Here is a 16,471-nt window from a genome sequence, read left to right as displayed (position 1 = left end):
GGCTGTTGCTGGGAAACCAAGATTTTCTATGGGGTTGAGATCTGGAGACTGGCTAGGCCACTCCAGGACCTTGAAATGCTTCTTATGAAGCCACTCCTTCGTTGCCCGGGCGGTGTGTTTGGGATCATTGTCATGCTGAAAGACCCAGCCACGTTTCATCTTCAATGCCCTTGCTGATGGAAGGAGGTTTTCACTAAAAATCTCATGATACATGGCCCCATTCATTCTTTCCTTTACACGGATCAGTCTGTCCTGGTCCCTTTGCAGAAAAACAGCCCCAAAGCTTGATGTTTCCACCCCCATGCTTCACAGTAGGTATGGTGTTCTTTGGATGCAACTCAGCATTCTTTGTCCTCCAAACACGACAAATTGAGTTTTTACCAAAAAGTTATATTTTGGTTTCATCTGACCATATGACATTCTCCCAATCTTCTTCTGAATCATCCAAATGCTCTCGAGCAAACTTCAGATGGGCCTGGACATGTACTGGCTTAAGCAGGGGGACACGTCTGGCACTGCAGGATTTGAGTCCCTGGCGGCGTAGTGTGTTACTGATGGTAGGCTGTGTTACTTTGGTCCCAGCTCTCTGCAGGTCATTCACTAAGTGGTTCTGGGTTTTTTGCTCACCGTTCTTGTGATCATTTTGAACCCACGGGGTGAGATCTGGATCTTGGAGCCCCAGATCGAGGGAGATTATCAGTGGTCTTGTATGTCTTCCATTTCCTAATAATTGCTCCCACTGTTGATTTCTTCAAACCAAGCTGCTTACCTATTGCAGATTCAGTCTTCCCAGCCTGGTGCAGGTCTACAATTTTGTTTCTGGTGTCCTTTGACAGCCCTTTGGTCTTTGCCATAGTGGAGTTTGGAGTGTGACTGTTTGAGGTTGTGGACAGGTCTTTTATACTGATAACAAGTTAAAACAGGTGGCATTAATACAGGTAACGACTGGAGGACAGAGGAGCCTCTTAAAGAAGACGTTACAAGTCTGTGAGAGCCAGAAATCTTGCTTGTTTGTAGGCGACCAAATAGTTATTTTCCACCATAATTTGCAAATAAATTCATAAAAAATCCTACAATGTGATTTTTCTGGATTTTTTTCCCCCTCATTTTGTCTGTCATAGTTGAAGTGTACCTATGATGAAAATTACAGGCCTCTCATCTTTTTAAGTGGGAGAACTTGCACAATTGGTGGCTGACTAAATACTTTTTTGCCCCACTGTATATGTACTGTATCCTGAAAGAATGCTCATCATTTTTGTTATTGGTGTTATCTCCTGTCAAGGCTGGTTCAACAAATTCTGAGGCAAAGCTGTTTGTGGTGGACACAACAAATCCGTCAAGGCTACCTGCCAGGGGTGGTCTTTGTTCAAATGTGTAGATTTGAATTATTGATTCCAGTCTACTGTAAATGTTAGCAATATCAGAATTCAATACCTACAGTATGAAAGTGTATATCATTTCAAAGGGAAAGGCAACACCCATTACCTCAGGCAAATGGGAGGTCATCTACACTTCAAAATAGAGTAAACCTACTATTTATCTATCACTTTGACCACATTGTCTTTAATGTGTTTCTCATAACCCCCCATGGATATTTCAGTTCAAGTGGTTTCTCTAAATTCATGATCCTGAAAACCAAATAAACCATGAAAGTATGTTCAATTGTTCATCGTTCAGATGGAGATGTTGACTCGTATGAACCTGTGTTTGTTTGTTTGTGGGGGTTATGATCGGAAGGAGCCACTCTGCTCCCCAGTGCGTCACCTGCGGCCTGTATAAGGACAGGTGTCAGTACAACTCAGCCTGCTTCAGCTACGATGCCTCTTACTACCGCATGGACTGCTATGGTCAGTGGTCAGTTACCCCATTCCCCATTCACACCCTGAGCACTAACCCATCCGTGATCAATGCACAAAAATAACTGTGCTGGTCAATATCAATGAGTAACACAATAAGTGTCCCAGATAACACCCTATTCCCTATGCAGTGCACTACTTTTGACTAGGGCCTATAGGCCACAGTCTCAGTTCTGACCTCTGACCTCCAGGTCAGTTAGTACCTGAGGTTATGTGGTGAACAATTGGCCTACGTGATGTTTTAGTGCATTGTGTGTGCTGATTGTTTCTTAACAGGACCTGGAACACCTTTGTTCACACTCAGGGACGATAGAGGCTCAGGTGAAGGTATGCAAAAAAGTACCACTATTATGAAAATACTCTTTGTAACTGACCAATACTCAGGTTCATGAATCTTCACCACAAACGGGCCAACTTCTGATATGTGTTACAGCAAATGAGTGAGGAGGTGTGGAGTCAGGCGCAGAGAGCAAAAGATGTGGGAAAAAACACGCTTTAATGTCCCGGAAAAATAACATGAACAAAAGTAGGAAAACAAATGATCAGAAATATTAACGGACAGTGTGAAACCCAAAATACAAACAAAATACACTCAAACATTGAACAGACGAACAAGCCCGCATGAAACAGAAGCGGGCTGAACAAACTATATATAACCCTACCCTAACAACCAAACAAGAAACAGGTGATACCAATCAGACAAAACCAAAGGAACACAGAACAACGGATCGGTGATAGCTAGTAGACCGGCGACGACGACCGCCGAGCGCCACCCGAACAAGAAGGGGAGTCACCTTTGGTAATATTTGTGACAATATGACTTTTAATTGATAAAGAAGTTTTGTTTTAAAGCTCCTGGTTCTTCGTGACAACAAAGATCTTGAAGACATGATAAAAATAATTCCAAATGCCGACCATGCAGTGTGGGACCCTGAGGGTAGCAGAATTTGGTGGAACTGAAGTTTTACAGACTGGCAGATCAAATCATACCACGCTAAATCAAATGTATCTCTATTGGCCTCATGTTTCACTACCTTTTTGCCAACAGATCTTTCGTATCAAATGATGTAACTCCCTTATTTCCTCCAAAAACTCAAAGTACCCTCTTCTAATTGATATGTAAGTACACAGGCCTAAGCATCTTACAGGATTTGCAGAGAGTTGATTATCCATTCCACTTCACTTTACTGCCTCCAGATCCAGTACATTATATTACAATAATTGTAATTGGTCAAGTTATATACTGATTTCCCTTGCAGATATGGAGGCCCCTGTAGTCAGAAGGCAGATTATTGCTACAGACTGAACTGGGGGTTCATACCTCTCCCGTACAGAGGAGATCATAGTGGCCAGTTTCGATGGATGGGGAAGCAGTTACCAAGGGGACAAAATAATGCACTCCATCTTCCAACGTCTTGGAACGTTGAAGGTGGATGATTAAATAACGGCCGTGGGGTAAAATGCTATTGAACTACAGAGACCTCAGTGTGTCAAGTATAACATCTGTTTAACAGTATGTAAAAACAATTTACAAGTTCAGCAATGTATTCATTTCTGATAATTCATGCAAATTGGAATACCCCAAAGTGGGCTATCTGTTGCTCTTGAAAATGGTCTCATTAATGTAATCTGCTCTCATCAGTTTTTGATTCTGATGAGATCAACACTTGAATGACATAATTCTGTAGCTAGAGCAGATCAAATAAATATGTTTAGTTTTTTTGTAACTAGGAAATTCATTGACGTGGGCTATATAGACCATGAACGAATAGCCATATTGGGTTGCTTAAATTGGCTATTCTCTTAGATTATATATATATTTCTGATAAAAAAATGTTGTTGTAAATATTTGTTCAATTCAATTAACTGATGTGGTTTGAAATAATCAGCTTTTCAGTCATATGGTGGCTTTGTCACGTGGATGGCTTTGGGTGTGTCACGTCTACTCCTGCTCCTGCCCTCCGGCGTTCGACGTCGCCGGGAATACTAACCACCGGTCCTGGGATCCATCATTACGCACACCTGGCATCCATCATTACGCACACCTGGCATCAATCATGACCTCACTCATTACCTCCCCTATATCTGGCACTCCCTTAGGTTGTTTCCCCACTCAGTATTGTTGATGTGTTTCATGTCTACACGTGACTCGTGTTTGTTATGTTGTTCGATGTTCCGTTTATTATTATTAAACTCACCACCTGAACTTGCTTTCCGACTCGTATACACCCAGATCCCACGATCTCCTTTGTGGTGGAGGTGGACGCTTCAGAAGTGGGTTTGGGGGCAGTTCTGTCTCAACGACAGGGTCATCCACAGAAATTGTATCCGTGTGCATATAACTCTTAAGAAACTGTCCCCTGTAGAGAGGAATTACGACGTCAGTGATCGAGAACTCCTGGCGGTGAAGTTGGCATTAGAGGAGTGGAGACACTGGCTGGATGGCGCCAAGGAACCATTTGGCATCCTTACCGACCATCGGAACCTGGAGTACATACGGACAGCGAGGAGGCTGAATCCGCGCCAAGCAAGGTGCGGATTCACAAGGTTTGACTTCACGCTGGCCTATCGCCCGGATTTTTTTGAAACACCAAGGCCAATGCCCTGTTCCGTCTCTACAATTCGGGAGAGGGTCCTGTCCAGAATGCACCTATAATCTCATCCTCCTGAGTCGTAGCTCCTGTGGTCTGGGACGTAGATGTGGACATTCGCCAAACTCTGGAGAGGGAGCCCACACCCACTAACTGTCTTCCTGAGCGCATCTAAGTTCCCAAAGGGATAAGGGATCGGCTGCTGACCTGGGCACACACAGCTGTTGTCACTTGACATCCAGGCATTTCTCGCACTTCCCAATCCATCTCTGAGAAGTACTGGTGGCCCACCTTGGCGCAGGACGTCACTCGTTACGTCAACCCCTGTTCCGTATGTGCCCAAACCAAATTCCCCCAGAACACTCCAGCAGGGAATCTCCTTCCCATGCCTCAGCATCCATGGTCCCATCTATTCATTGACTTTGTTACTGATCTCCCCTCCTCTGACGGTTTCACCACCACCAAACAGTGGCCCCCAATTCACATCACAGGTATGTAGAGCCTTTATGGAGAATCTTGGGGTCACGGTCAGCCTTACTTCCAGGTATAGGCCTCAGTCCAACGAGCAGGTGGAGAGGATGAACCAGGACCTGGGGAGCCTCTGAGGAGTCACTGTCAGGACCGGCAGGACCGGCAGGGAGAGTGGGCTCGATTCTTTCCATGGGCGGAGTATGCCCAGAACTTGCTACATCACTCCTCCACTGGGTTTTTTATTTATTTGACCTTTATTTAACCTTTATTTAACCAGGCAAGTCAGTTAAGAACAAATTCTTATTTTCAATGACGGCCTGGGAACAGTGGGTTAACTGCCTGTTCAGGGGCAGAACGACAGATTTGTACCTTGTCAGCTCGGGGGTTTGAACTTGCAACCTTCCGGTTACTAGTCCAACACTCTAACCACTAGGCTACACTGCCGCCCCCTTCCAGTGTATTCTGGGTTTTGGAGCATCTCTCACGTGGGACTGCAGCATGTCATCCACCGTCAAAAGGAGCAGGCAGACCCCCACCACAGTTAAACCCCCGTGTACCACCCTGGGGACCGTGTCTGGCTTCCTATCAGGAACCTCCCACACCGCCTGCCCTGCAAGAAGCTGACCGGAGGATCAACGAGGTCACATATAGGTTTCAGCTTCCCATTGACTTTTGTACCTCACCTTCTTGGTTCCCTAGCTGATGCTGTCCCCCACGACACTTCTCCACCCATCCTGGACTTCGAGGGGGGTCCGGCCTAAGCCGTCAGATCTCTACTAAACTCCACTATCTGGTGGACTGGGAGGTGGCCCGGAGGAGCGGTGTTCTGGGGGAAAGACATTCTGGATCGCAACATCATCCGTGATGTCCGCCGTCATCCTGCGTCTGGAGCCGCGCGGGGGGGGGGTGGGGGTGTACTGCCACATCTACTCTCACTCCTCCCCTCCAGCGTTCGATGTTGCCGGTATATTAACCACCGGTCCTGGGATCCATCATTACAAACTCTTGGCATTAATCATTAAACGCACCTGCACGTCATCAGGCACACCTGGACTCCATTATCTCACTTATTACCACTCCTATATCTGGCACTCCCTTAGGTTGTTTCCCCAGTCAGTAATGTTTATGTGTTTCATGTCTATACCTGCTTGTGTTTGTTACATTGTTCAATGTTCCGTTTATTATTAAACTCGCCACCTGCACTTGCTTTCCGACTCCCAGCGTCTACGTTACAGGGTGCTGGAAGTGGAGTTTTTAAGTGTCGAATAGCAGTTGCCCCAGTAGCTAAGTGGGTATATTATGGTATGTATCAGGGCGTATAATCATACAACCGGTCTAATACTATAAAAACATGCATTTAGTAATGCAAAAAGTTCAAAAGGCAATGTTTGTTTCATGTTTATATGAGTACAGTCACTAGCTGGATATTCCTTTCCCAGACTTGTGTATACTGAATGCTATATTAGGAAACCGGAGAAGAATGCTGAAGGTAAAGACATCAGAAATATCACAATGTCCCTCTTAGTCATCAAATAATCAATTGTATGTCAACTGTAAATGTGTCTACATTAAAAAATATATTATATTCTATAGAATTCTACAGTAACAACTAGAGCACAGAATTTCAAATCAGTGGACGATCTCCTGGTTCATGGGACAGCTGCTGGTATGTGTCTTTGTTTCAGTTAAATATTTTACATGCTACTCAGTCACGCACTCACACACAATGCTGTATTCTTAGTTTTTAATGTATAGAATCTAGTACTCGGTATAGCCATTAACAGGTGAATGATCCTGATCTTATTCGAAATTGGTTTTAATGGTATTTGACAGATGCATATATTTCCTTGTTCAATAAAGTATTACAAACAGTTTGTTTTTCTTGTAGACAATGTTCACTTCCAGCAATCTGAACAGATCTCCAAAGTCCTGGTGGACCAGCACGCTGACTTTGAGGCAATGGTAAATAATTGGTTTGGGGAGGACAACCTGAGGAAGGTGGTGGGGATGATGAGTTGCACTTGGAGTCCGCGTGAGGAGTGTCAAATATTCTTCATTGGTTCTGATCTACAGTATGCCTATGTTTGATAGTCATAGGGCTAACTATAGTACGTGTAATAATATTTTGGGGAGTTACTACTGTATGTTACATGCAAACTATATTACACACATTTGACAGTTTATAAGACATTTTGTATACCCTTCACTGAGTGGTTTGAATATGACCTAACTGTATCTATGATATGAACTACACTGAGTGTACAAAACATTAAGAACACCTGCTCTTTCATTGACATAGACTGACCAGGTGAATCCAGGAGAAAGTGAATCCAGGTGATCCCTTATTGATGTCACGTGATACATTCACTTCAGTCAGTGTAGATGAAGGGGAGGAGACAGGTTAAAGAATGATTTTTAAGCCTTGAGACAATTGAGGCATGGATTGCGTATGTGTGCCAATTCAGAGGGTGAATGGACAAGACAAAAAATGGAAGTGCCTTTGAGTGGTTTATGATAGTAGATGCTAGGCTCACCGGTTTGTGTCTAGAACTGCAACGCTGCTGGGTTTTTCACACTCAACAGTTTCCCCTGTATCAAGAATGGTTCACCAGTAGTGGTGACCCGTCATTCAGGTTTAGGTGGGGCAGAGCTCCACCTGTTTTGACCCCCACCTGTTCAGCAAAAAAAAAGTATTCAGACCCCTTGACTTTTTCCCCATCGATCTACACACAATGACCATAATGACAAAGCAAAAACAGGTGTTTTTTTTTATGTTTGCAATCTTATAAAAAACGTAAAACAGAAATATCTTATTTACATATGTATTCAGACCCTTTGCTATGAGACTCGAAATTGCGGTCAGGTGCATCCTGTTTCCATTGATCATCCTTGAGATGTTTCTAACGGGCTTGATTGGAGTCCACCTGTGGTAAATTCAATTGACTGGACATGATTTGGAAAGGCACACACCTGTCTATATAAGGTCCCACAGTTGACAGCGAATGTCAGAGCAAAAATCAAGCCATGAGTTTGAATACATTTTACGTAGAGCTCAGAGACAAGATTCTGCAGCACTGAAGGTCCCCAAGAACACAGTGGCTTCCATCATTCTTAAATTGAATACGTTTGGAGCAACCAAGACTCTTCCTAGAGCTGGCTGCCCGGCCAAATTGAGCAATTGGGGGAGAAGGGTGTTGGTCATGGAGGTTACCAAGAACCCAATTGTCACTCTGACAGAACTCTAGAGTCAGGCCTTTATGGAAGATTGGCCATACGGAAGCCACTCCTCAGTAAAAGGCACATGACAGCCTGCTTGGAGTTTTCCTAAAAGCACCTAAAGACTCTCAGACCATTTGAAACAAGATTATCTGGTCTGATGAAACCAAGATTGAACTATTTGGTCTGAATGCCAAGCGTCACATCTAGAAGAAACCTGGCACCATCCCTACAGTGAAGCATGGTGGTGGCACCATCATGCTGTGGGATATTTTTCAGCAGCAGGGACGGTGAGACTGGTTAGGATTGAGGCATAGATGAGCAGGGCAAAGTACAGACAAATCCTTGATGAAAACCTGCTCAGGAATTCAGACTGGGATGAAGGTTGACCTTCCAACAGAACAACGGCCCCAAGCACACAGCCAAGACAACGCAGCAGTGGCTTCAGGACAAATCTCTGAATGTCATTGAGTGGCCCGAACATGAACCTGATTGAACATCTATGGAGAGACCAAAAAATAGCTGGGCACTGATGCGCCCCATCCAACCTGACAGAGCTTGAGAGGATCTGCAGAAAATAATCACCCCCCCCCTTAAATAATCACCCCCCTTAAATGATTTAGATGCACTATTGTAAAGTGGCTGTTCCACTGGATGTCAGAAGGTGAATTCACCAATTTGTAAGTCGCTCTGGATAAGAGCGTCTGCTAAATGACTTAAATGTAAATGTAAAATAATAGGATAAACTCCCCAAATACAGGTGTGCCAAGCTTGTAGCTTCATACCCAAGAAGACTTGAGGCTGTAATCGCTGCCAAAGGTCCTTCAACAAAGTACTGATTAAAGGGTCTAAATACGTACAGTTGAAGTCGGAAGTTTACATACACCTTAACCAGATACGTTCAAACTCAGTTTTTCACAATTCCTGTATTTTAATCCTAGTAAAAATTCCCTGTTTTAGGTCAGTTAGGATCACCACTTTATTTTAAGAATGTGAAATGTCAGAATAATAGTAGAGAGAATGGTTTATTACAGCTTTTATTTCTATCATCACATTCCCAGTGGGTCAGAAGTTTACATACACTCAATTAGTATTTGGTAGCATTGCCTTTAAATTGTTGAACTTGGGTCAAATGTTTCGGGAAGCCTTCTACAAGCTTCCCACAATAATTTGGGTGAATTTCGGCCCATTCCTCCTGACAGAGCTGGTGTAACTGAGTCAGGTTTGTAAGCTTCCTTGCTCGCACACGCTTTTTCAGTTCTGCTCACAGATTTTCTATAGGATTGAGGTCAGGGCTTTGTGATGGCCACTCCAATACCTTGACTTCGTTGTCCTTCAGCCAGTTTGCCACAAATTTGGAAGTATACTTGGAGTCATTGTCCATTTGGAAGACCCATTTGTGAACAAGCTTTAACTTCCTGACTGATGTCTTGAGATGTTGCTTCAATATCTCCACATAATATTACTGCCTTATGATGCCATCTATTTTGTGAAGTCCCTCCTGCAGCAAAACACCCCCACAACATGATGTTGCCAAACTGTTTTTTTGTTTCATCAAACCAGAGGACATTTCTCCAAAAAGTACCATCTTTGTCCCCATGTGCAGTTGCAAACCGTAGTCTGGATTTTTTAAAGACGGTTTTGGAGCAGTGGCTTCTTCCTTGCTGAGCGGCCTTTCAGGTTAGGTCGATATAGGACTTGTTTTACTGTGGATATAGATACTTTTCTACCTGTTTCCTCCAGCATCTTCACAAGGTCCTTTGCTGTTGTTCTGGGATTGATTTGCACTTTTCGCACCAAAGTACATTCATCTCTAGGAGACAGAACGCATCTCCTTCCTGAGTGGTATGATGGCTAAGTGGTCCCATGGTGTTTATACTTGTGTACTATGAATGTGATACCTTCAGGCATTTGGAAATCTGCTCCCAAGGATGAACCAGACTTGTGTCGCTCTGGATAAGAGCGTCTGCTAAATGACTTAAATGTAAATGTAAATGTTGTGGAGGTCTACAATTTTTTGGGGGGTCTTGGCTGATTTCTTTTGATTTAACCATTATGTCAAGAAAAGAGGCACTGAGATTGAAGGAAGGCTTTGAAATACATCCATCCACAGGTCCACCTCCAATTGACTCAAATGATGTCAATTATGATGCCTATCAGAAGCTTCTAAAGCAATGACATAATTTTCTGGAATTTTTCAAGCTGTTTTAAAGTCACAGTGAACTTAGTGTCAACCCACTGGAATTGTGATACAGTTAATTATAAGTGAAATAATCTGTCTGTTTACAATTGTTGGAAAAATGACTTGTGTCATGCACAAAGTAGATGTCCTAACCGACTTGCCAAAACTATAGTTTGTTAATGAGAAATATGTGGATTGGTTGAAAAACTTGTTTTAATGACTCCAACCTAAGTGTATGTAAACTTCCGACTTCAAATATATGTAAATGTGATATGTCAGTTTTTATATTTGTAATACATTTTCAAAATAATCTAGAAACCTGTTTTTGCTTTGTCATTATGGTGTATTGTGTTGAGGGAAAAAAATATCTAATACATCTTAGAATAAGGCTGTAGCATAACAAAATGTGGTACAAGACAAGGGGTCTGAATACTTTCCAAATTCACTGTAAATAGTATATTGTTACAATAAAATGTTTGACCGCTTTTCTTTAATTATGTTCTTATTGATATTCTGAAGTTATATTGATATTCTGAAGTTATTTTACAAGTTATATGCTGTAATTAACATTGTGTTGCTTGTATTGACTATTTGTATTTGATATTAAATGATTTTGTTGATCACAAGAAAAATGTGACCATTGAATTCGCCAGTATGTACTGAAAGCCAATGCATGCTTGTATTGTATAGTATTTTCATATAAATGATTTCAGTGGTATTGGTTAAACTATTTATTGCACTGAATTAGTTGTGTAATGTTAATCTTGTTTTTATTTTAAATTGTATGAGAAATGTAATTCAACTGTATTGTAATTTAAACATTGGTATAAGTATAATGTACCAAGTGCCTTTAGAAATGCATACATTTTTTAAAATTAATTACAAATGAAAAGTTTTGATTCAATAATTATTCAAACTCAAATAAGTAAGAATTTGCCTAACAAGTCACATAATAAGTTGCATGGACTCACTCTATGTGCAAAAATAGTGTTTAACCTTATTTTCGAATGTCTTCCTCATTTCTGTACCCCACACATACAATTATCTGCAAGGTCCCTCAGTCAAGCAGTGAAAAGGGCACGTATTGGTAGATGGTTGAAAAAATGAAAGCAGACATTGGATACCCCTTTGAGCATGGTGAAGTTATTAATTACACTTTGGGTGGTGTATCATTGCACCCAGTCCCTACAAAGATACAGAAGTCCTTCCTAACTCAGTTGGCGGAGAGTAAGGAAACCTCTCAGGGATTTCATAATGAGGCCAATAGTGACTTTAAAACAGTTACACAGTTTAATGGCTGTGATAGGAGAAAACTGAGGATGGAACAACAACATTGTAGTTACTCCACAATACTAAGCTAATTGAAAAGAAGGAAGCTTGTACAGAATAAAAATATTCCAAGACATGCATCCTGTTTGTAACAAGGCGCTAAAGTAAGACTGCCAAAACCATTTGAAAAGCAATTATCTTTTTGTCCTGAATACAAAGTGTTATATTTGGGGCAAATACAAAACAACACATTACTGAGTACCACTCTCCATATTTTCAAGCATAGTGGTGGCTGCATCATGTTATGGGTATGCTTGTAATCGTTAAGGACTGAGGAGTTTTTCAGGATAAAATAAATGGAATGGAGCTAAGCACAGGCAAAATCCCAGAGGAAAACCTGGTTCAGTCTGCTTTCCACCACACTGGGAGATGAATTCACCTTTCAGCAGAACAATATCCTAAAACACAAGGCCAAATCTACATTGGAGTTGCTTACCAAGAAGACAGTGACTGTTTCTGAGTGGCCTAGTTACAGTTTGGACTTAAATTGACTTGAAAATCTATGGTAAGACTTGAAAATAGCTGTCTATCAACAAACAATTAGACAGAGCTTGGAGAATGTTGAAAAGAATAACAGGCAAATGTTGCACAATCCAGGTGTTGAAAGCTCTTAGAGACTTACCCAGAAAGACTGACAGCTGTAATCACAAACAAAGGTGATTTTAACATGCATTGACTCAGGGGGTTGAATACTTGTCAAATCAGGATACATTAGTGTTTTATTTTTCATGAATTTACAAATGTTAGCATTTTTCTTCAAATTGACAAAAAATCAACTTTAATTCCTCATTTTGTGGAAAAGGTCAAGGGGTGTGAACACTTTCTGAAGACACTTTATATGATTGCTTAATTGGTATATGATTGTTCAAATGGTACGCTACATTGCCAAAAGTATGTGGACGCCTGCTCGTCAAACATCTCATTCCAAAATCATGGGCATTAATATGGGAAGGCTTCTGGGAAGGCTTTCCACTATATGTTAGAACATTGCTGCAGGGACTTGCTTCCATTCAGCCACAAGAGCATTAGTGAGGTCGGGCACTGATGTTGGGTGATTAGGCCTGGCTCGTAGTCGGCGTTCCAATTCATCCCAAAGGTGTTCAATGGGGTTGAGGTCAGGGATCTTTGCTTGATCGTTGCTTCCCGTTCTGTGAGCTTGTTTGGCCTACCACTTTGCGGCTGAGCTGTTGTTGCTCTGAGACGTTTGCACTTTACAATAACAGCATTACAGTTGGCCGGGGCAGCTCTGGCAGTGCTGAAATTTGACGAACTGACTTATTGGAAAGGTATCATCCTATGATGGTAACACGTTAAAGTCACTGAGCTCTTCAGTACGGGCCATTCTGCTGCCAACATTTGTCTATGGAAATGTCATGGCTGTGTGCTCGATTTTCTAGACCTGTCAGCAACGGGTGGAGCTGAAATAGCTGATCCACTGATTTTAATTGGTGTCCACATACTTTTGGCCATGTAGTGTCTATGAGTATATACCAAGTTCACATGGTATATGATTCTTCAGTCTGGACACATTATTGATACAGACTGTGTGTTTTGCATATGATCACATTAGTATTGAACAAATAAACAAATAAATATAATACTGAATTACATTGTGTTCGTTCCTTGATCACCTAAATATCTGATCAGTCTCTAAATTCCACTCAGGGATAAAATGCTGAAAGGAGGTGTTTCAATGTTTGCTTAACTCCATGTTCTTACGTTCCACAAACACTGAACCTGCAGTGAGAACCAGGCTATCTGAAAACAGATGGTAGACTGTTATATAAGTATTTGGATTTGTTGGACAGGATGAAATCATGTTTGATTTCGACACCTAAGTGACAGCTTTTACCTCTGGACAGTTCCACATTTAAACAAAGATGGACTGCAAATGTATCTAGTGCGTTGAGTCGAGTTCTGACTAATGGATTGAGAGTAACGAATGTGCTTGTGCGTCTGTGAGGAGGGTGCCACCTGAGCAGACAGTCACCCAGCTCAACTATATAAAGGCTGGCCAGACCAAGAAGGGGCCAAGAAGCAGCTCCAGGGAGCCAAAGAGAGAAAAACACAGCAGAGATCTACTTACGCACAGCAGGCAGCCAGGTACAGACTCCCCTTTCTCACCGACACTCAACAGAGGGAACAGAGGTGAGCAGCACCAAACCCCTAAAACTCATTTTCAACCGCTGATACTTCACATCAGGAAGTTTCTCTGAATTTGTTTTTAACAATTTCCTATTTCCACTGCTAATATCTAGGAGGTCAAAAGATGAAAGGCACCCACTCTTTCGCTGGACTTCTGCTCTTGATCATTGCTCAGAGCAGCTTGCAAATCCCGCAGGAGGACACAGAGGACAACTCCAGGTAGGAGCCTCTAACTCTGAGAAACTTTTGAACTCTGCACCAATCAGGTTGTCTCTCTCTCTCTCTCTCTCTCTCTCTCTCTCTCTCAGCATCCTGTAACTACTGACTTGTCTGTTTCTGCAGCCTATTGACAGAGGACTCTATGTTCAGCGAGCCAAGGGAGCTGTCGAACACGAAGAGACATTCAGAGGGAACATTCTCTAACGACTACAGTAAATATCTCGAGTCGAGACGAGTGCAAGACTTTGTCCAGTGGCTAATGAACTCGAAGAGAAGTGGGTGAGTGTTTCTTTCTTTTTCTCCTACTGTGTGTGTCTGTTTTCCTCATTCCATTTCAAAAAGCAGTAGATCATCTTCCAATATGTTCCAGCTTAACCTGAAACTGTATGAATGCAGTACTTAAGCGATAGGATCAATGAGCTATAATGAGCTATAAACAAAGACAAAATGCCCAAAATGTTTATGACATACTGTAGATATTTACTACATGTTGGTGATTTTCATGGTTTTACATGGTTTTCAGTTACAGCTCAGAGAAATCTTACTATAGCAGCTTAATAATGCACAGTGAATCAATGTGTTTAACAACTGCTTATTTCTCATATATTATTAACTTTATATAGTTACTATCAACACTATAAAATCTCTCCATATTTTTTTCAGGGGTCCCATCAAACGACATGCAGAGGGTACCTACACCAGCGACGTGAGCTCCTACCTGCAGGACCAGGCAGCCAAGGAGTTTGTGTCCTGGCTGAAGAATGGCCGAGGCAGACGAGAATAGGGCTCCTCTACTCAGTGTCTTATTATTCAGCCACAGAGTCCCAGTGTCTTATTATTCAGCCACAGAGTCCCAGTGTCTTATTATTCAGCCACAGAGTCCCAGTGTCTTATGTCTTATGAGCCCCCAGTCAAGAGAGAATGCAACTCGTCCAGAATGACCCCCCCCTGTTCAATTTCCTGTTTCATAACCTGTATCCTCCTTCCTCTGGTCATGCTAATAAATCCCCCGACAAGAAATTGTGTTGCCTGTCAATTGCTTTTTGTTTGTTAACATAAAATGGTGATGTACTGTATTAACTAAATGCTTCACTTTGTACTTCAAGGGCAAGATTTTCAGTGTTAGGAGGGGAACAAGATCGAATGGTTAAACAATAGCCTAATTAAAAAAGTTAGATTTAAAAAAAACACTCTCCTTCTAAAAATAACAGGTTAAAAATGTTGGTAAAACTGGCCCAAAATCTGTAGTCTGTACCTTGCTAATTTTGTTGGAGAAAAATTTTAATAAACCATTATTCTTGCCATACAAAATGTATTCAAATATACAAAGATACACTCAAAAGTATGTGGACGCCCCTTCAAATTTAGTGGATTTGGCTATTTCCCGTTACTGACAGGTGTATAAAATCGAGCAAACACCCATACAATCTCAGTGCTCCGTTACTTTCAACGTGGCACCGCCATAGGATGCCACGTTTCCAGTAAGTCAGTTTCATCAAACTTCTGCCCTGCTAGTGCTGCCCGGTAAACTGTAAGTGCTGTTATTGTGAAGTAGAAACATCTAGGAGCAACGGCTCAGCCGTGAAGTGGTAGGCCACACAAGCTCACAGAGCGGGAACACCGTGAAATGGGTTTCTATGGACGAGCAGCCGCACACAAGCCTAAGATCACCATGCTCAATGCCAAGTGTCGGCTGGAGTGGTGGCCTGCACAAAGCCCTGGCCTCAACCCCATTGAACACCTTTGGGATAAATTAGAACGCCGGCTTCGAACCAGGGCTAATCGCCCAACATCAGTACCCAATCTCACTAATGCTCTTGTGGCTGAATGGAAGTCCCCGCAGCAATGTTCCAATATCTAGTGGAGAGCCTTCCCAGATGAGTGGAGGCTGTTATAACAGCAAAGGGCAGACCAACTCCATATAATGCCCATGATTTTGGAATGAGTGTCCATATAATTTTGGCCATGTAGTGTATCTAAATACTAACCAGAGAGATGCCTTATCATATGAACCCATAAACACAAATATTGTGGAAATACTATATTCAGTTCAAATATAATCCTTACTTTTATAATACATGTAATTGTAGTATATATACATATAGAACCTGTGTCAATCGATGAGTAACAATTCAAGATCATGTTCGAGTAGAGAACCTGTGATCACGGAGGTGGAACCCAAATCAATCAGCCTTGAGGACAGCCGTATCACCAAGGGGAAAACACACCCAGGGATTTCAATCAAGTAATGGAATGACGTGATGTGAATCAACAGCACTTCCTAGGTGTTACTGGCATGGAAATAAACTAGTCACATGTGCCAGATATATGTCATGCTTTGGGATGTGATACCTCTCTAAGCTGTCAGCTAGTGAATTGAAAACCATCTGTTGATTTAGAAAAAAAAATGCCTGCCCACACAATTCTATTTATATTCCAAATCTCTAAGGGTCATACTGGGC

The 16,471-nt window shown here is 42.0% G+C and overlaps 1 protein-coding gene and 1 pseudogene across 2 annotated transcripts; both read left to right on the top strand.

Moving 5' to 3' along the window:
- The first annotated feature begins 1,441 nt into the window (after window positions 1-1,441).
- Window positions 1,442-6,240, top strand: LOC135546818 (dipeptidyl peptidase 4-like; annotated as a pseudogene).
- Window positions 6,241-13,695: 7,455 nt separating this feature from the next.
- LOC135546923 (glucagon-1-like) lies at window positions 13,696-15,020 on the top strand. 2 transcript variants are annotated; one of them, XM_064975478.1, is made up of 4 exons: window positions 13,696-13,748; window positions 13,904-14,009; window positions 14,133-14,288; window positions 14,673-15,020. In XM_064975478.1, exons 2-4 carry the CDS (start codon window positions 13,915-13,917, stop codon window positions 14,791-14,793), a joined length of 372 nt encoding a protein of 123 aa, XP_064831550.1. In that variant the 5' UTR covers window positions 13,696-13,748; window positions 13,904-13,914; the 3' UTR covers window positions 14,794-15,020. The 2 variants fall into 2 exon arrangements, with proteins under 2 accessions (XP_064831550.1, XP_064831549.1); XM_064975477.1 differs by having other exon boundaries at window positions 13,696-13,793.
- The last annotated feature ends 1,451 nt before the right edge of the window (window positions 15,021-16,471 follow it).

This window comes from Oncorhynchus masou, chromosome 10, assembly GCF_036934945.1.
Source record: "Oncorhynchus masou masou isolate Uvic2021 chromosome 10, UVic_Omas_1.1, whole genome shotgun sequence".
Lineage (NCBI taxonomy): Eukaryota > Metazoa > Chordata > Actinopteri > Salmoniformes > Salmonidae > Oncorhynchus > Oncorhynchus masou.
This window is presented reverse-complemented; position numbering and strand designations above follow the sequence as displayed.